At 39.2% G+C, this 21558-nt stretch overlaps 1 protein-coding gene across 2 annotated transcripts in view; it reads left to right on the top strand.

The window, feature by feature from the left end:
- The window catches only part of MAGI2 (membrane associated guanylate kinase, WW and PDZ domain containing 2), a 698568-nt gene extending 677977 nt beyond the window's left edge, over positions 1-20591 (top strand). For both annotated transcript variants that reach the window (XM_062490827.1, XM_062490826.1), the window contains one exon: positions 19798-20591. In XM_062490827.1, coding sequence (XP_062346811.1) covers positions 19798-20591 — 794 coding nt within the window. The remainder of the gene's footprint in view (positions 1-19797) is intronic.
- Positions 20592-21558: the final 967 nt, after the last annotated feature.

Genomic DNA, 21558 nt, shown 5'->3' with positions numbered 1-21558 from the left:
AACTGAAATCAGGGCTTACTGTATAGTATTGTGTAACAATTTCATATATTTACATAAGTTCTATGAAGTGCACTTGTGGACTTTAAACCCCTCAGGAAAAGGGCTATTTTTTTAATGAAAAGTCCTTGACTTCTTTATGCTAGGAGGTCCAAAATTCTATTAAACTTTTTTACTTTTACTTTTGAAGTTCCAGAATGTTTTCCCATTACAATCAGAAATTAGAGTCACATAAAAATTCAAATACTTTGGCTTAACTATAGGTTCAGGTGAGCCTTTGTTGCCAACATAAATTCAATACCTCTGTTAAACCCAGCTGCACCGAAAGTGTTCTTTCCCAGCTGTCAATACACATGGTAATTGCACTATTTTCTTCTCCAAATTAGAGCTAATTCTATGGCTAAACCAATACTCAGGACAGTGTAGGCTGCATTTTTACAACCTTCAAGAGCTCCTGAATAAAGGCAGAAAAGATGGGCCATAGCCCACTCATCTGGTAATAAAGTTAGAGATTTATACTTTCAGTGACTAGAAACAAAGCCAAAATGGCTTCCAGGGGCTCTGATAAAATGATACTAAGACATTTAATATCAATTTTAACTAGTGTGCCATCCTTTCAGAGAGAACTCCAACAGAAATTCAGGTCACCTCAAAAACTGTTTTATGGGGAGCGGTGCATCACTTTTAATGAAAGAACAAACAAATATCCAGGACTGATATAGTGGTAGTAATCCTTCTCAAATAGCAGAACTATATACCAGCAATTCTCTGGCTTCTCAGAAAACAATTTAATCTAAGATAGGTCCAGGAGGCTATGATGAGCAAAGAATCAGTAGCAGTTCAAACCCATTCCAAATCTTAATTTCTTAAGGTCCCAGTTCCAAATGGCACTTAAATCTAAAATAGATTTCCTTTATATAATCTTATAAAGTTGTACATTATCCCAGTAAAATAAAAATAAAATATAATAATAATAACTGCAAACAACAAAAAATCTTCAGTGTAATTATCATTGATTTAGGAAAACAAATCTTCCAAAATGTTCACAAGTCTTCCCTTCCACAGAAGAGGATGAGTAGAAAATAGATATAAACCACTAGAAATCCAGACAGAGTTTTTAGTGCTAACAGAAAGCAGCAAGGTGACTTCACAGTGTTGTTTAAAGCCAAGTTCACCATTTGGGAAGGCATTTGGAATACTTAGCATTAGTTGTTTAAAAATGCAGATTACTGAGAAATAAAAGTTGCTGCTAAGAAGTGCTGTTTAATCAGACCATTTTCTAAGATGCATCTCCAGCATACAGCTCTATACAGGAGAACTAAGTGTCTGTGCTTGAAAGTCCCTTTTTCCTACTGCACTGAAAAAGGAGTAAAAGTGTTCAGGAGTTACTTCATAGTGTACACACAACCTGCAGAAAGCATCACAGCAAAGGAAAACATCTGCAGTTCTTAATCTGTGCTTTATGCAGGCAGGGAAGTGTTAGAATTGTATCCAGTCTGGAGGCAGAATGGAAGCAAAATAAGATGCCTGTTAAAATTAACTGAAATAATTAAAGTCTTCCCTAGATCATTTCCCAAAGGTGTAAGAAGTAGTCTAAGAACAAGCAGCAGGTGCACCTAAGTTCCAACAGCAGCCTGCCTAGGAAGTTAAAAACAGAACTTAACAAACAAAACCGATTAAAATGGGAGGCCACATCTCAAGCAGGTGAGATCTCAAGGTCAAGTCATCATGCTGCGAAAAACATATGTCAGAAACCCCCAGAAACATCTTTTCCAAATAATGTAAACTGAATGCAGAGAAGATTGTGACAGTGGGGTTGAGGACAAAGTGGTCCTGAAGACAGCAGATAAACTAGTCAATATTTAGTAGCTCCCTCTTCCTTCAACCAGAATTTCACAGCTGAGACTGTTGGACATTTGTTAGACAAAACTAATTGGAGCTCTTTCTGCTTAAATAATCAGAGTTTTTTAAGCAAGTACATGTCAAAAATATTTCTTATACTCATCAAGGTCCAGCTGTGGAGAGCATCACTGGGAAATTAGACTTAGCTGAGTATAAAAATGCAAGGCTAGAGGACAGAGCTGGTATTGGGACTAAAATGGTGCTGTGCAGCAGAAGCCTAGGGATAAATATAACAATAGCACAAGTGTAGCAGAGTCCTCTCCTGGATATTCTCTCTCAGTCCCTCACAGGCAAAATGGTCAGGGACTTCCCAAGTCAGGTTTAGTAATGCTGTGATTAAAGACCTTTCCAACAACTCAGATTCATAGCACTAAAAAGGAGAAAACTTATCTAGAGCTACCAGCCAGCCAAGACTATCCCATTATGGAGACTGTCTTCAGTCTTCAGCTTCTTGATTTTCCTTGTGTTTTAAACTCCAGTGCAATGTTTCTGTTAGTATAAAATATGGTGGTATGTACTTAAGTGCAAGATATGTCAGTGTTTGAATGATGATGTGATTGACATCAGTACAAGCAGTGTTAAGGAAAATTCATCAATAATAAGAAAGTGATTTGTGAAAGAAAAGAATGTCTACTGAAAAGAAGAAAGCACTTAATGATGAAACAAAGAACTAGCTGCTGCGAGGGTGAAAATCTCCTGAATGAATTATGTCAGTTTGTACTGCCTGGAAATCTGTCCATTTCCAATCTTGGAAAATTCTGGCTGAGCTGAAGCACTGTTCAAACCCAGGGTAAGAAATAAAGAGTGCTGCAAATGCATCATTTCCCTCCATTCCAGCTGTTGATTTTACTTGAAAACAAATGCTAAAGGTCCCAGACCATTTCAGAGGCAGAAATCCCCTTGTAGCAGGCACGCTACCATCAGAATGTAAGCAAAGGAGTTCAGATATGATTAATGCTTCAAAACTATAGCTGGCTTCACAGCAGGGTGCAACCAAAGAAGAGTTGAAAACTGGTGTTTTATCACCCAGCAGCTCAGAACGTGTTTGCTGAGAATAAGGATAGCCAGAGGAACTGTGCTTCCACAGGAGGTGAATTATCACAGCTCATTCAAACCCAAAGAACATCAGCATCATGTTTCATAGGAAATATTCTGCCAGCTGAGTTCTCCAGAGAAACAAGTCATAGTAAGAAATCATATTAATGTGAAAGAAAGACTAGAAGTACTGCTGGGAACCCTGATCCCAAAAAGCACTTAATGCCTGGGAAGTCTGGCTGCAGAGTGTGAGGTTTCATTCATGTCACTGGACACAAAACCCAGAATCATCACTGCAGAACTGAGCACTTCTCCCACCAGCATTAAAAACAATTTGAATAAAGTGACGGATCAAGACATTTCTTGCAGAGGCTGCCTAATTTCCCATGTGTGCTCCTACCTAAGGGGTTACTGACTTCAGCAGGAGCTACTGGGTGTGCAGCTGTTCTAAAAATCTCCCTGTTCACTCTGTGGGAGCCTCATTACAGATGCTTATGTATTTCAGGCCTTAGCCATAGCTATAGAAACATCATGAGAAGGATGTGTACTTTGCATAGCCAAACGCTGGGATGAAGTATCGTTCTTAAAGGCAAAATGCGGGGAAAACTCTTCACAAAATCCAAAAATAGTAATGTTCAAGAGGAAGTAAAGCTGACAAATCAGTGTCTCTACCCAGCTGTGAGTTCTACAAGAAGCAAAAGATTGATCAGCCCCAGAAAACTACAGTTTCTTGTGGGAACACCTAGTCCTTTCTCTAGATGTCTTTAGAGGATGCTCCCTAGGAAAGCCTGTGGTGTTTCAGTCTCAGTCCCAGCAGTCCCAACAGCTTGTTTCTTTCTGGCTTACTGCTCCTGGCCTTTCCTGACTGGAGATTTTATTACTCACAGTACAGAAAAATATTTAAGTTCCTAGAAGTTTCTGAAAGCAATGAGTCTTATAATCAAATGACTGCAAACAAGGTGTAAAGGTGGAGAAGGCTGAAGGCTGCTAACCTTCAGTTAGCACCTGAAGGTGGACTTCATCCCTCCAGCAAGGCATAACCCCTGCCCCCATTGCTTTGTGTCTGGTAGTCCAGGCAAGAAGGGAGCAAAACCACTGAATTTCACCTGTAAAGAACATCTGGAACACACTGATTTGCTTCCCTTCCTACTTTTAGGACTACAGAATAATCTCTCAGTTTGATATAAGGTTTCTATTAAGTTTCGCTCAGTTTTAAGTTGCTTAAGAACTCCTGCAGGAAGCTATAAGTTTTAGAGAATCCAGCCCATTTACACTGAGATTTTGGAAAACTTTTCCATTGCCCTGTCTTGGACATCTGGATATGGTCCTGAGCATTCTAGGTCACACTGTGATACTAACAGATTCTCAGAGCTGTGGGAACTGCAATCACTGAGGTTTGAAGAACAAGGAATCTGCATCGTGTGGTGATGGTTGGTGCTTTATGGATCTACACAATGATTGTCCCTTTCCCTCTCTTCCCCTGCTTTGTTTGGCTTTATTAGAAGACATGTCCTGGGGCTGCATGGTGTATTTTTGGAATCTCTGTTCCTTCACACAATGCAAAATTGTGCACCCAGCTCACCCCATGGGTTCATTACATGCAGGTGGTTTTACAGAACTAGAGGTTAGATTCGGTTTGGGCTGTTTAAGGGAGGAAGATTAAATTTCAGTGTATGCAAATTGCTGTTTAAGAGATAAAAGAGACAAGTTATTTAGCAATAAGTCATTTTTTGAAGGGCATCAAAGAAATCTTGTGTCTCAGCACTACCCCAGAAAAAAAAAAGCAACAACAAAAAAACACACAACAAAAAAATGTCAGAGCTGATACCAATACAAGGATTTTTCATACAAGTAAATTGGCACAGTTCTTAAATGCATTAAACCCTTTGCTTTTGATTTGTTATGACTCCTTCAGGAAGCACCTCAAGATGCACTCCATATCCATAGACCAGGTGAATCTATGTCCTGAATATATATGTACAGTAGTTTCAATAATCCACTAATATTTAGACTTAGAGCATGCTTATGTCTTAGCTTTACAGAAATACTTCTTTCCTGTTACATGTCAGCTTTTCACTCAGTTTTTCTAAACTTACTAAGAATTCTCTGCTCTAACAATAGTAAAATGTCTGTATGTCACTGGTTCTGTTAATTCTAATGATTGGTCCTAGGCTGTTCCTCCCCTTCCTTTAGGAATGGTACCTTCCAGTCTCTCCATGTGCATGAAAAGTGACAAGCATGGGTCCCCATATTTCTACTTACTGGGCCACCCTAAAGACACGGTTTGTAAACTCTGCATGTGTATTATCTTTCTAATACATTTTGTTTCTCACTACTGTTAATAGAGTATTTTCCAACTTTTGCTTACGTGCTAGCTCACTTAATGGTTTCTGCAGTATTCAACTGTTCTTTCATAACTGATTATCTAAGAGATCAAAGCAGCTATGAATTCTACAAATGTATTTTAATATCATAAATAATGAGTCTTGCCTGTTACACTGCTGCTAATGCAAAGGTCTGCTATATATCCACTTTTCCTCATGACAAAACTTTATCTTCTGAATATGACTTTTCAGGTAGAAAGTCTTGAACTTTTGAGTTTAAGCCATAATTTCTTCTTCTTTATGGCACTTAGCTTGCAAAAATATTAAAGTTATGAAGGTAGAAGTTAGGTGCTGATCTCAAACAATATTTATGTGCAGCTTCTTGAAGAAATAACAAATGTGAAATTGAACACATTTTGAAATGTGCTGTAAGGCAATGTTCATTTATTAAACCCTGTGGTTATGCTGAATTTACACAAAGATCTTTGCTCTTGATTTCTAGTAATTTTCTTCATAGAATCAGATCCAACTGATTGTTCAGATACATCTAATTTGTAATACAGAGTCAGGGCCCATATATGATAACTGGAAAGCAAAGGAAAACTTATTTTTACAATTTTCCTATTGATTGCTGCCATCACAGAAAACACAGCAGTCTCCAGCTGCATTCAGCTCTGTCTGCTGCTGATTTTGCACAGTGTAGTACATTTGCTACAATTATAAGAACAGTCTCACACATTGAAGTAGACATACTGGAAATAGAATGGGAGCAATCCAGGGATGTCTTCCTTTGTCAGCCTTTGAGATTCAAGCAGCTCCTACAGTGTGATGCTCGCAGAATTCCTGCCCCCAGCAACCAGGCATTAAACTGGGCTTAAGTTACCAGTCTTGTGCATGCAGATCCAGGTAATCTAACTGGTGTGTTTCCAGTTAGAGCTTATTTCCAGTCAGCATCCATAAATAATTTGTTTTTGAGCACAGACACATCCATATACTTCGCTGCTGCAGAGCTGGCCACATCTAGAGGCTATTTGGAAATGTTCCCTTGTATTTCAAGTGTGTATGTCACCATCAGAGACCTCCTAGCTGCAAAGTTCCTGCGTCATATAGAAATGTTTAATCCTACCATTCCTTGTATTCTCACCTTACCTCTGTTTTGTTCTTCACTAAACGTAGCTCAGAGAGGTTAGATACCCAGGCTGCCAATAAAGCCATGTCACAAGTCCCAGTGTTCAGCTCAATGAACTGTAGTTCCAGCACAAGTTCTACATATTTATAACCTCAACTTTCTGGGCATCATCTTTATTTTTCCCCTTAAAGAAAAACATATACATGAGATAAGTATTTTTCCTGAAATAAGTAGAAATGTAAATACTCTATAAATATAGCTAAAGTTTTGCAGACTCACCCAGATGTGAATGGTTCTCATTTATTTGACAGGAAGTGTTGCAACAGAATTTTTTTCTCAGTAAAATGCATCCAGAGAATCAAAAGAACTTTATTTCTAGTCAACACAAAAACTGAAATATTTGCTTGATAAAAAACACAGTGTCATGTCAAATGAAAATAAGCTTTTTATAAAATTTCTCCATTTCAGGTGTTTTTAATTAAAGAGTTTGGAGGGGAAGAATTTTCCTAAAGAGCCCGTTTTAATGGGGCTCATCCCCACCAAAAATGTGGCTGTGCCACAAAAATGTAGTCACAAAGTGAGCACTGAGCAAGGAGTCAAACTTCATGAAGCAGAACAGATAAATTGACCATTCTAGTATGCCTTAGGAAAGGCCCTACCATAGCATCATAGAGCAGTCTGTTATGAGACCACATCTCACCCAAAGGAATTGTTTTCTTTTGTATAAATAATCACTTCTGGAAGATGATCAGCAGGATTACTTGAACACAGCACAGGAGAGATGCAGGTAGTTTGAAAGGTACCTCCAGCTCAAGTGATACATGCCTGTGCTTCCTTGCACCATGGGTTTGGTAGTCCTTAATAGTGACCACTGCATTTATGTTTGTAAAAAATAGATTAAAACTGGGAGCTTATACTGTGGGTTTTGGTTTTTTTAATTTTTTTTTAATAAAATCATATGCTTCAGAAGTCTCCAGTTTGCAGTCTGATACAAACTGATTTTTCTAGTTCTATTACAGTGTCTGAAGCTTTTACGTTTGTCTAATATATGGCTAAAGCATTTGATCTATACTTTGAAGCCAGATACTTCTATCTATTCAGAGTACTGATCAGATAATCCAGTTCATCCTATTTTTAATGCTCATTTTATAAATCTCCAGAGCTGAGGTTGAGTGTTATTTGAAACTTGCACTACCCCATATATCATTTATCTGATGTGAGTGCAAAAATCAATAGTCATTTTGGAAAAGTGCCCTTTCTGCCTGTGACCACCTTGGTGGAACTGCAAACATTCATTCATATTCCTGCTGCATTTCCAATACCACCTTCTTATTTCTAGCAATACCAACTTAATTTCAGGAACCTGTGGTGTGTAAAAAGAAAAAAAAACATAACTAAATGAACCTATATACTGCTTAATAAAATTGGTCTAAAACCAGCAGGCAATTTGAATATGGGCTCCCAAAGGTTCTAGAATGTTTTATTGCTATGGGTAAAAACTATCCAAGGGCAAAATTGAATATTTAAACCTGCTTTCCAAACACATCTTTAGTATTTAATAAATACGTGGCAGGTGGCAGAAAAGTAGAACCTCCTTCTATTAAGTAACATGGATGTGTACATATAGGTGGGAGCATATAGTTATTTCTGTCTTATAGCAAATTTCTATTTCAAAAGATATGCACACCTTTTATCCCTTGGTATAGAAATAGAAAACACGGTCTTGAAAGAAACAGGGACATATGAGATGACACTTGCAGTTTTGTGGCAATGACATTGAGCTTCCAGAAAGGCAATGCCTTTTCCCCACTTTTTAAATGCAAAAATACTGAGTCCTAAACATTGCTTTGGCAATTATACTCCCAGTGGATTCAGGCCAGTCTAGCTAAATAGTCTAACCCCAGCTTCCCCCATCTGCATAACAGGGATAGCAATATTTACTTACCTATCTCCTGGGAGTGTTATGTGGATTAATTATTAAATGCTTGAGAAGCACTTTAAAGATTAAAATTCCTATTTGAATACTCAGTATTATTACTAAAGCAGAACCTTACTAATCCACACCAAAATTGGCGGTGTCCCTCCACATCTGAGCAAAGATTTATTAATGAGGTTGTTGAGCAAGTTCTCATATAATTAAAGCTTAATTATTCTGATATAATATTCTGTAGTAGATTTATTAATATGGTGTAAAGTGTAGATAATTACAGCTAAACTACAGTGAATAAAACAGATGAGCAAACATTATCCCGGGTTTAGGTCACATAAACTGGCAAGCAGACATCCCAGAGAAGGGCAAAGTCCCACCCACAAATCTTTTTCTAACATTTTTTTTCATGGCTTTCTGTATTTCCATCCAGTTGACAGTACTGGAAGATAAGTACCCAAAATACAAGACTTAAAAGAATGCAGCCATACCTCTGTCTCCACAACATCAGTTTTTCCATTCTTCATTTAATCCAGATAAATGGATAAAATAGGAATTCAGTAATACTTACTGTGTCTCTGCAGTTGCCATAGAACTAAGTCCAGTTTTCTGCTGTTGCAGCATAATATCCCAGAAAATCCCTCTCCTGCTGCTCATCTCACAGTCCCTTGCATTTGCCACAGAACCCAATTAATATCAAGACTGCACCACTGCAATTTGTTCTTACACAGAGTTAGCATCCCCACATATCTGTGATGGTATCTTTGCCACAGGGAGCTGGGTACCAAAGGGAACAGTGTGAAGGCACACAGGAATATTCCTGTATCACCTAATCCCTGTGTCAAAGAGCCTTGCTAGTGGCCCTACTCCGTGACATCCAAGACTAAATTAAACTAACAAGGTATCTCATGATCTTTCCTTATTGACATCAGAAATATGATGAGTCTAAATGACCAGAGAGTGACACAAAGATCTGTAATTCCAGCCATTAGGGAGGCAAAGGCAAGCTCTGTCCATAGAAGGACTTGCTGGTCCTGCCTCTGTCCTGGCTCCACCATCCCATGGTGCAACTCCTGGCTGATGCTTTGTGGCCCAGCCACAGGGAAAGGTTAGCAGAGGTCATGGCTTTTGTCAGATTTCTTAGAGCTTTTTATTCCTAGCTTGTGGGGCAAAAGAAAAAAAAAAAAAAAGGCAGAAAATGAAATGTGGGTTTTTCTTTTTCCTTTGACATTATGAGGTAACTGTGACTCTCCAACCAATGCTTAACAAACATGATCATAGAGAGTGTGGAATTTTGTTGAGCAAGAGCAACACAGATATGCAACCCAGAATTTTGAGCATCTGGGTTTTCTAACGACATTGTAGTTTGTGTTTACTTATTAGGAGCTGAATATTGCAGTGTAAAAATCAATTTATTCATGCACTGCCATCTCCTTATAGAGTTTTCTGATAAATTTGTCTCAGCTTCCCAAAGATATCAGATACTACAACAGCCCTGACAGAGGTGTGGTCCCAGAGTCAGCTCTGCACCTTCATTGCCTAAAGGCCCCCAGCCTGAAAAGAGTTTGCTGAAGCAACACCAAAATGCTTCTGCAGCTTCTACCCTAAGCAGAGCAGAGCTGCTTATTCCTGAGCTTTGTGACTGAGTTCCAACCAAGCGTTTTGCTTAAGATCCTGCTCTCACTTGTAGAGTGAGAACCTCAGTGCCTACCAGAAACAGCTTTCTAGGAGCATTTCATACACAGTCAAAGTGCTCTGAATTCCTCACTGATTGAGTAAATTTTACTTATTATCTACATGCTTTTAATAATGACAGCTATTTGTTGACCTGACTGAATGTGATGCCTACTCTTAACACTCATTTTTAACTGTGATAATTAATAATTTTAACATTTAACTTTAATTAAGGATGTAATATCCAACTCTTAAATTATTCAGTCTCCACAGAATGTTTTTCATTAATACCACACATTTTATTAGCATATTTATGAACACCTTTTATGATTTAATGTGGCTTAATTCTATTAATAAAAACCAGTTTGAAAGTCATTATCTTTTTTAATTATAAAGTAACTTCCAATGTAGTTTTTCCAGCTCCAGCATGGCTCTGGGAGAGAACTGCTGAAGTTTCTCCAGTTCTACTCTGCTGCCTGACCACACAGGAAAAAATAAAACCTTCTTTATTGACAGGATGAGTATTGCCTGAGTGGCTCTGATCTGATAAATATGTGAGACGCTCAGCACTTCAAAAAGGGCACCAAACCACTTGGAGGACCTATTGAATGATAATGTGTGGTTAGAGCAGCATCACTCAAGACTGGTACTTAAGCTGTCCACAGATTTAACATTGACATAACAGTGAGGAGCTTCCCGTGGAGGGTAAGAGCCCCATGCAGGCTGCTACTCTTCACTCCAGCTCTTTTACTATTAGTAATGCTTCAACATTTATGCGGATGGATTAAGCTGATTCAAGGAAAAATCTGATTTGCCAAGTGTTACAACCTGTCCCTGGAGGCAAGGGTAACTGCAGTTCTTGGTAACAGATGCCTTGGGGGGATTAGAGTGAAGGAACACTGAACAATCAGTGTTTACATGTCTCTCTCTCTCTATGTGTATAAATATATATATACATATATATATGTGTGTGTGTGTGTATGTATGTGTGTATGTATGTATAGGGTTTATTTTAGAAATACTTGGTTAAAATGGAAAGCAGGCACGTAGCCATTTTGGTTATTATTACCTATAGTAATATAACAATACAAAAGCATAAAAATATCACTTAAAAATATATAAGGAGAAGGGAGGGAGGGAAGGGAAGGGAAGGGAAGGGAAGGGAAGGGAAGGGAAGGGAAGGGAAGGGAAGGGAAGGGAAGGGAAGGGAAGGGAAGGGAAGGGAAGGGAAGGGAAGGGAAGGGAAGGGAAGGGAAGGGAAGGGAAGGGAAGGGAAGGGAAGGGAAGGGAAGGGAAGGGAAGGGAAGGGAAGGGAAGGGAAGGGAAGGGAAGGGAAGGGAAGGGAAGGGAAGGGAAGGGAAGGGAAGAAGGTTAGGAAGGTTGGTTCTAAGTTCATGTCACTCCAGTTGAGTTAGTTATGCCCCATCAGAAGGAATGAATAACGTGAATGTCCTGATACCTTCTCCTGATACCAGAGGGGTTCTACAGCTGAGTCAGTCGTGCAATGGAGGACATTGGCATGATAAAAAGTATTACCCCACCTCACAGGATCTGCCTCTTATCAGCCTCTTCTCCTGTCTGGTGCAAAACCCAGCTTGTCCCTAAACTAAATGAATTTAAAAGTTCATGCACACCTGCTCTGCTCCTGGGCTCTGACCTTGCACTCCTCAGCAAAGCACCTGCTGCTTTTGCAAATGGACAATTGTTTGAGTCATTAACCATTAACATTTCTGTCTCTCACACCAAGTCCACTCAGAGTGGCAATCACAATGATTTAAATATTTAGTTGATAGGACTGTTTATTAGAATCATATTTCTAAAATAAACTAAACTGGGTCTTGGAATGAGAGGTAAACTGTGTACCCATAATTTTCTGGCCTTAAGATTTACAGCCAGAAGACTATTACACTAAATTAGTAAACTGATTTACTACATTCATATACCTGTTTCTGAAATACAACCTGCTTGTAGGTGTGGCTCCTTATTTTTTCCCCTCTCCCATCCTGTTCTTTGGACAGCTTTTTTCTGCATCAAAAATTACCCTTTTTTATTCTTGCTATTGTAAGGTCAGTGTCAAAGTATCAGCCCTGTTGTAAGGTGTGAGTGATGGAGAGAGCCAAATGATGCAGAGCTCAGGCACTATTACAAACTCACAGTGAATTGTTTATGGATGTAATTTATATTTTAGAGGTGAACAATGGCAGAGTAACCAGGAAAGGGCTAAAACAGCACCCCAAGATCATCCAAGAAAATCCAGGTGACCTGCTCTCCATGGCAGAAAGTCTCAATGTTTCTGAATTCATTAGTTATTTCCTGTATCAGCCTGAAAGGTCTCAGGCCACTTACTTGCAGTGCCCTGTGTTTTCTAAAAAGAACCTGATGTGGGGTGTTGGGTGTAGAGCTCTGTGTTCATCCATTCAGCTTTGGTCCACAGCCTCCAAAAGGGTTTTCTGTAAGGAACTCCTCAGCCTTGGTTGTGTACCTGTTCAACAGAAGAGCAGACATCTATTTCCAGAGGTCCTTTGAGACACCTCTCTCTCTGACTCTGTGAGGCAATTAAATTATTATCTCCAGTGGCAAGGATAGTAAAATACTGGTGAAACAGTATTTTACACAGTGAAACAGTGCCATAATTAAAGAACTAACTTAGGGAAAGGGATTTACTGATGATGCCCTGGGTATAATAATGTAGGATCAAAACCATTGCAGAATAATAATAGGAACCCTCCAAGTCAGATCAGTTTCTTCCCATGTTTCTTTGTTAACCATATTTTAAAGACTACATTGCATAAAAAATTGCTAAGTGCTTTCATCCATAGTGCTTGCTACAGATTAAAGCAAACACAAATCAATGTGTGTGGCTTCCTTGCTTCAAGAAAACATTTGGCATTTTTCTAAAGAATTTTTAATCTTCTTTTCCTTGCAATATACAGTTTTGCCCTCTCTTACTGAAGTTTAAATTTTCCATTTCTCTCTGTTCCCTTATCTCCAACAAGTAAGATCATCTCCTGAGCTTCTGTAGATTTGGTCTTCAAGCATAACTAACAATCTGTTCTTTCTGAAGTGTTGCAATAATTCTAAAATTAGATCTCTGAACATGAAAGCACTTCTCTAACAAACCTCTAAGCAGAGTACAGAAAATGTGATGAAAGTGAATTTTACCTGAGATGAGATGAGATGAGATGAGATGAGATGAGATCATTCAAAGTCTCATTAAATGGCCCTTGCAAGAGCTTTGTGAACACTGTGTCTGCTGCAAAAATTTAAGGTATCTCCCATTTAATATCTAGGTAAAGTATACAATGGTAGATGGATATAATGAACCCAAAGGAACTAAATAGTTGCTCATCAGTAATGACCTACATGAAAAGTAGGGCATCTGAGTATCAATGACACTAGGCCCTGAGCCAAAGAGGATGTAGACCTGTGCTTCCCAATATTGGAATAGGTCAGTGGCTGAATTTTATGGATGTAAAATTAAACATTTCAAGCTTAGAGAGGAAATACAAGTATTCATCACTTACGCTACACTTACATTCATATCTCTTCTTGTGACTCTTGAGTTCTTGTGATTCTTGAGTTCAGCTTCAAGTAATAGGAATAGTAATCACTTTTTCCAATATTAGACCAGTGACAAAAACAAAAATGCACTACTTTGGGGACAGAAAAAACAGGTCTGGCATTGTTTCATAGCCCAAATATCCATCTTACTTAATGAATCATTCTGCTCTTTTGAAAATGCCAAGCACAAAATTTAGAAGTGAAAGATGTCAGGGCTAAGATGCATGTTTGTTTTTCTGTAATCTTTTGTGACTTTTAAACTAACTCGGATTATCCTGAGCAACTGTCCTCAAACTTTGGAAAAACAAATGTGTGAAGCCAAAAAAACTAATTACTAAAAAGTAGAGACATTCCACTCTTGAACAAAGCTACATTTAAGGTTATACTTATGAAGTACTCTAAACATTCAGAGTCACCATGATATTGTTGGGTACAAACAGGCAAGTGGTTTAACAAATATGACCACATTAAGATAGCAAATAATTAGATTAGGTTTTCATTATATGAGAAACAAGACTTCAAAATACTAAGCTGATCATTCAACTTCATGTGTGAGAAAGAAGAAATAGTTCATATACCAAAATAACCAAGTATAACCTGTGTTTATTTGTATAAATGTATATGGCATGTATCTTATTCCTATACATAGAATTAACATCTTGCACCCATAGCATATTGCCATCATACCCTTGTTAAACATAAGAGCAGTACTAATGATGGAAAGGCTATCCCACCTGGATGTGCCCACAGTGACTGAGCCAAGGAAGTACCATATCACAGCAGAAGGCCCCTAAACCCATTGGTGTTTGCTTCCAAGGCTGCTTGGTGTTCAGGGATCTAAACGTGGATAAGTTCAGTGGAAGGCAAGACAAGAGAAGCGTAATTTTAAGCCAAGAAAAGTGCAATTTGTCAGAAAACATTTACATAGCATATTGAATAATTAGCAGGAATTACAATTTACAGCTAGAAGTACAGGCAGGCCATAAGGTGGGGGCAAAGCCCATTGCCACTCACTGTCTGGGAGAAGCTGGGGGAAAGGGTGGCATATTGTGTCACATTTCCATAAGGCTGATAGCTGAACAGAAAGTACCAAGAGCTTTTCTAACCATGAAATCTTCAGAGAATCATTGATTTCAGGAGACAAAGGGTTCTGTGTGTTTGGGCTGGAAGTGTCAGGATAAAATATTAAAGATTCTTTATATTTTTTGAAATATCCCTCCTTAGAGAGCATTAAAGAAAAGCTTCAGGAGACCAATGCAATCAGGAACATCAAAGACATGTCAAGCTATGAGAAAGACCCAAATGCATTCCTGGTGTAGCACTGCCAACATTAGTGGATACTCACCAGGGGACAATTTGTCCCATTTTTGTTAATAGCAGCATCTATAAGAACTGCTTGCCACCTCCTGGCAGTACATAATTTCAGACAAAAATGGGGGGAAAAAATAAAGTGCCATCTTTTTTATTCAATCAAACCCTCTTTGAATCCCTAGGAAAATAATTCTGGGAAGATATGAGAACAGCTGCTTAGACATTTCCGAACACACTTCATTCAGACTAATGAAAGTGTTCAGAGCTTTAATATATTGTATATTATTCATATAATTCAAAAATTAAAAAGGCTTTGAGATTCTATTGTACTTAAGTAAAAAATGTGATGTAATTTCTACTCTTACTACTAAATATTCAATTAAATTAATATTAGTACTTTATGGATAATTCTATCTGATGAAAAATCATGCATCCTTGATAAATTACTATACAATTATCTAAAATGTTTTGATGCAACAAATCAGAGCCACAAATCACAGGTCCATGGGCAGAGCTCTCCTCTCTATTAGGACTAAAGCCAGGGGTTGTTTTTTTCTCATGGTTCAGCTATCAGCAAGAACTGGGTCCAGGTAGAACAGTTAAGACAGGAGCAAATAGACTCATGAGAGTAGTACCTTAATTTCCACTCCATTGAATGTTTGAGAGCTGACAGAGCAAAACAGGCAATTCATGCATGTGGCAGCTCTACCTCAAATAAAACCTTTAGACAGAAAACTTCTGCTCCTGATGTTTTTTCCCTGTGTCACTCTACCCCCAAAATGGCTATGTTCATCTCCCACTTGTCCTCCCACACACTCCAGATCTTCTGTCTGTGCTGGCTCTTACTCAGTTAGCAATTTACTCCTTTGCCTGGGAGTTATGTGAAGCTGGTCGTAGGTGAGTTATTCTTACACATCCCATGGAGAAATGCCACCAACTTGTGTTACAGTGGCTTGTGGAAACTAAAAGCCACCCAGTAAACACCTACTAAATTGCACCAAATGAAATACCATCACAGTGACAGATTATAGTGCTGCTCTCAGCTCGTTTGTCTGGTTTAAACTAGTAGGTCAAGGGAGATTTTCTCCTTTCAAAGAAGGAAGGAAGGCATCTATTAACGTTCACTGAGAGGTATACTTTTGAAAAACAATTTCTCTTACAGTAAGGGTGTTATCAATGGTGACAAAGTCAAAAATAAGTTTAAAACTATGTTGTCCCTGAATCTCTAGCAGTTGCAACTGAATGCAATGTTCTTCTCATCTGTTTGCAAGTTGTTTGTGCATTAGTAGTTCATGCTCCATTAAACAAATACTGTTTTCAGTTCCTCCCAGAGGTGACAAAAAACGTAAAATCAGTGCTCTGCCTCTGGTTTAGTATGTTTACAAAATGCTTTGAGATACATTGGAATAACAGACAGTAAAAGTAGATTATGTTACAGTTAACAGAAAGGTTTTATAAAAAGCCTCAGACCAACAGAATAAAAAAACATTCAGAAATATTAATAACTCTCCCAAAAATGTAGCTTGAAACTGAGTATAATCATGAAAATAAATTACTAGTTTAACTGCTCTGCAGGATAAAATTTTGCATTTTTCTCCTGTTTAAATTTGTTATGGAGAAGCAATCATTTTAGTGCTGGTTGAACAAATCCAAATGAACGCTTATGACTTAAACACAGCTCTTTAAAAGGTTTTTCTTCTGAGCAACAAATTACTTACATTCCTGCACTTTGCTCTACTCTAGTAATTTTTACATTTTTCCATAATGTTCAAACATTAGTGGGAAGTTGGCTTACAATACCCTCACAGGAGAGTATTCTCCTCTCTAGCCAGTGACATATTGCAACAATGGCTTGTTGACATCTACCAAGGCTGAGGACAACTTCCTATATGATGTCATTTCATTTGAAAGAAAAGCAGGTTAGGTTGGGTTTGACTGTCAAAGACTGATGGTACTTAAACCTTAAAGAAAGTAATTTTCTTTTTACTTGCAAGTAAAATTGTAGTTTTATTCCATGGCAATATTGTTCCATAACTACTGGAAATACAACCTATATATAGGTGCCTTCCCAGCAAATATATTAAACATAGTGCAGCCAGTGACCCACTTGGGGCTGTCCCACAGCCAAACTTAAAAAGTTGTGGCTACAAGTTCTCTTGCTTAGTTGGCCAAGCTGTCTTCTACTTAGGGTTTTCTGGGGGCGAGATAAAATCCAGTAATGCATATAAAATGGCATGTCCCAGTTTATAGACACCTATATTTATATATCAGTATATGTAAGAGATATGCTGATTCACTTTTGTTGAAGTACATTCTAACCCACTATGATTTCTCACTACTACATTTGGTTGTTTTTTTCATCCCCTTTAAAAAAGAAAGTAGAAGAAATTCTGTCATCTCCAGGGAATAAAGCAGTAGACCGCAAACCAACAGGTCTCCTCCTCAGAGCATCCCACAAATAACTGGTACCGTGTTATCCTTTGTGCTTCAGAGGAGCCACGGGAGGTGTTTGCCACCCTGATTTTGAATGGTGCCCCCTGGTTTGTCCTCCTGGAGGAGAAACAGCTGATTTGAACATAGTGCATTTTCCACAGAGGCAGTATTGTTACCCAAAAGCATCTTGCTGGTCCAGACTCTTTGGTGTTTTTACTCCTGTTCACCTGACACTACCTAAAGTAACAGGCTACTTCTGTAATCAGAAGCTCTCACAGCCTAACACAAGATTGGATAATGGCCCACTGCTCTTCACTGACACTGAAAAACCGTGAAAAACAGCAACTCATGGACAACTAGGAAAGAAGATTGTAGTTCAGACAAATCCGTTGGTCCAACCCTCGGCTCCACCTCTACCCTTGGTAGGAGTGACAATGCCATGGAAAGCATAAACTTAATTCTCCAAAGCTCAAGGTGGCTTCTTCAGAGCTGTCTCAGGTACCTTTCTGGTGGACATAGGCAGCTTTATGCTGAGTCCCAGGATATTTTTAGTGATTTAGACTCTGTGCATGGTCCCTGGCTCAAGTATTAAATAAAATGAGATCCCCTGGATTTCAGATTGAAGAAGAGCCAGGGTGGAGTCTGTGCTTCAGGCACAGGCTGTGGTCCTGTACCAGGCTGGTGATGCAGAAGAAAAGAAGTAAAGAACAGGGCCATCAAAGTCAATGCTTTTTGTAGGCAAACTCCTAGGAGCTGATCACTCTATGTGCACGAGTCTTCCTCTTATTTTTTCTTGCTTGAGTGCCAAGCTGGGAGCAGATGGTACATTAGTCACCCTTAACTGGAGGGTAAGAAAGTGTGATTTCTTTTTTTTTTTAAATTCAGTTGAGACCCTCAGCCCATTTAGATTCCCAGCTCAATGTTTATTTGTCTTACACAGAACTTGTACTTTCTACCCCTCTCAAATGCTAATCCTCTCCACACATATGCTCATTATGCAAAAGCATATGACAAACACCATCTGGGAAAATAAATAGCTCCTCAGCTAACAGTGCTGCTCCCTCCCTTTACGTCACCCACCTCACTATTGTCTCTCCTATTTTTATCTGCAAGACAGCAATCGCTCAATCCAGCTATTAACTTAAAAGTGCTGTTTTAGTCAAGCAAGCTGCAGATCCCAGGCTGGGCAGTAGAATCTATTCCATTTTCCAAGACTATGTGCAGCTCCATGATAATTTGAAAGCAGCCATACCACTGAGGAAAATGCATGTTACTTTTTTAAAGGGCAGTTGATATCATTGAGAGATACTAGTCCTGACCTGAAGAAGTCCACACTTGTTTTTTAACTAGAAGGTTACATTTTCTCCCCCATAAAATATGCAGCACTTGCCACAAGTTCTACCTCGTTTCCATGGATTCCTGAGACAGTCCTTCATCTCTGACAGATTTTTCCTCATACCATTCAAAGCCAGGCAATGGTGCTAAATAGACAATGACATTAGCCAAGTTCAGTGGTTTCTCTAACCTCTAAGTAGATGGGTAAGAATAGGAGCCATGCTGTCATTAATCATGATGGATTTGTTTTCTGCCAGAAGGTTAATTGTAAGAAATGAGGATGTATATGCAAGAGAAAGGCATCCCAGAATATTCTGGTTTGGATTAGGCAAATCATTGTGATTCGGCAAAGGGGACATTTATTTACAACCATATTGTGTTGAGGCTAAGTAACCAGGAGAAATTCAAAATGCACAACCAGGAGACTCAGCAGCTGATGCTGTGATATAAAGGCAGGGCTGTGTAAGTACCCTGTAAGAATTGTGGGGCCATAAACACTGCAGTACTGTATCTGTTTAGAAAAAATATGAGACAGAACTCAATGATGACCTTATCTGAGCTACAAATTCTTGTCAATTATTATATGCTTGTAGGGACATGTTTAATAGATGGCAGAAAGTCCTTCTCATTTGTCCTCAGAGACAGCACTGATATTACCCAGCTAAGAAATCCATTATACAGCTACAAAAGAGGCTATTTGATTTCATGAGCATGTGCCTTTATTATTTTAAGAATAATTTAACATAGACAGAGGAAAGTGGAATCTGTATGAAAAAAAGACTGGGGTTTCCAGCATTTGAAGTTACCAGCTTTGTGGTTCTTGTGTCTCCTGTAGTTTTTGGTTTTTTTCTGGGTTTTTTTTTTTGGTTTTGTTTTTTTTTTTTTGGGGGGGGGGGGGGGGGGAGTTGCTTGTTTGTTCTGGTTGGTTGGTTGGTTGGTTGGATGGTTTGGTGTGGGGGTTTTTTTTGGGGGGGAGTGGGTTTTGGTTTTGTTTTGTTTTGGTTTTTTTTGTGGAGAGATTATTTTGGTTTTCTGCCCATTGGTTCCACAATTGCGGGAGTTTCACCTGACCTGAAACAGAGGCTGATAAATAGATAAGGCTGATAAATGCAACACACTCCGTGCTGCTGAATACGCCCTTAACTCTCTTCTCTTTGTTGTTAAAACAGACGAACCAAACTCCTGGAGTGCTCCCTCTGCCACCTCCCCAGGTCTGCCGGAAGTAGCTCTTTCCCTCGACGACATAATCTCACCATTATCTTCATCACACATAGCCCCACCCTCTGACCCTTCTCACCAGATAAGCCCAGAGCCAACATGGGATATCAAGAGGGAACACGATGTAAGGAAACCAAAGGAGCTTTCGGTGAACGGTCACAAAAAGAAAAGGTTAGGAGAACAAAGAGAAAGGTCAGCAAGTCCTAAAAAGGTAGACAGGTCAAAGCACGAAGAGGCTTCTTGGAAAGGATATTCAGAAGGCAAAAATAAGACCACTGATGGTGGCAGGCCCACCTCAGAAAGCAAAGGGGTGGGACACAGCGTTATGATCGAGGCTGGCGCAAGAGAGCACGTGTGTGCTGGAACCAGTGATGAACAGTTTGGGAGGCTGAGGAAGCCAGAAAGCAAGAGAGGAGGATCTCTGAGCAAAAAAGATCACAGATCCACAAACACCAGTGAGAAGTCAGCGGCAGCACTCGACCATGTCAAGATCGATACAGGAGCTACCAAGGCATACGGTAGCAACCGCTGCAGCTCGCCTGGAAGTGATATGGACCACAGCCAGAGGGACCCTGATGGGAAACCCAGCGAGTTCCCCAGGAAGGGACATCTCCACTCCATTAGCACTCGCAGCACCAACACCACAGTTCGAAAGGCAACGGTCTCTCCAGGGCCGTGGAAAATCCCTGGCTCAGATAAGCTACCTAGCGTCCTGAAGTCTGGTACTTCTGCCATGAGCAGATAAGCAAGGGACTGTTGCCCTCTAACTGTCTCAAACTGACGCAGAACATTCTTCTTAGTTTTTTGTCTCACATTGGTTTGTTTTAATTTATTTTAACTATCACACATATACACAAAGCATTGAGGAATGAAAACATTAGTGTGTAATTCCATGACAATGTGCACAGTATCTAATAAGTTCAAAAGCATATAGTCAACACAGAGATTTAAAATCGACCCTAAAGTCCCAGTTCCATTTTAGGGACTTTGGCAGCTATGGAAGAAACCAAAACAATACGAAGGACAGTACATCAGAGAAGGATAGTGCAGTGTAGCTTTAGCATTTTTTTCCACTGCATGAAGGACTTGGATTTCATTCAAACTTTCTATCAAGAAACTGGAACAAGTTGGAGCAATCACAAACTGGAACATCGCCTTAAATAAAACTGCACGGAGCAAGCTGAAACCGAGAGAGGATCTTTTAATGGAGCTAAAATGTTGTAAATAAATTGTTCTCGACATATCTAGACAGGGGTTAAAGGGTTTCTTTAAAGCATCATTTGGAACTGTACACCCATGACATGTCTCCACTGTTAACACTTTGGGATAGTCCACGTGGTACCCTGTAGCATAGTCCACTGGGCGCTACGGGAGGAGTGGGGAATCCAGTGGATTAGTTTCTGTGATACCATTTCTACTGCCATTTTTGTGAACAAACCATGTTTCTGTACATTGGAAAGGAGTTAAGGTGGAGTTGTATTTGCAAATTATTCTCAAAAGTGATTTATTACAGGTTCCCCAAGTCCTGCGAGGTAGCACACAAAACAATTGGTCAGGCTCAAACCCCAGGCATCTGCAAGGCCCTTGCAATGAAAGGAAGAGTGCTACAGAGAAAAAGCTGCAGTTTCCTTAAGGAAAGGCCTTTCCTTCCTGCAGAAGATGATAGCATCACTTATCAACAGTGCTATGTTTCATACCCATCCGCATTTACT

Source organism: Cinclus cinclus, chromosome 4 (assembly GCF_963662255.1).
Source record: "Cinclus cinclus chromosome 4, bCinCin1.1, whole genome shotgun sequence".
Classification (NCBI taxonomy): Eukaryota; Metazoa; Chordata; class Aves; order Passeriformes; family Cinclidae; genus Cinclus; species Cinclus cinclus.
The sequence above is the reverse complement of the archived record's forward strand: the minus strand, read 5'-3'. Positions and strand labels throughout refer to the sequence as shown.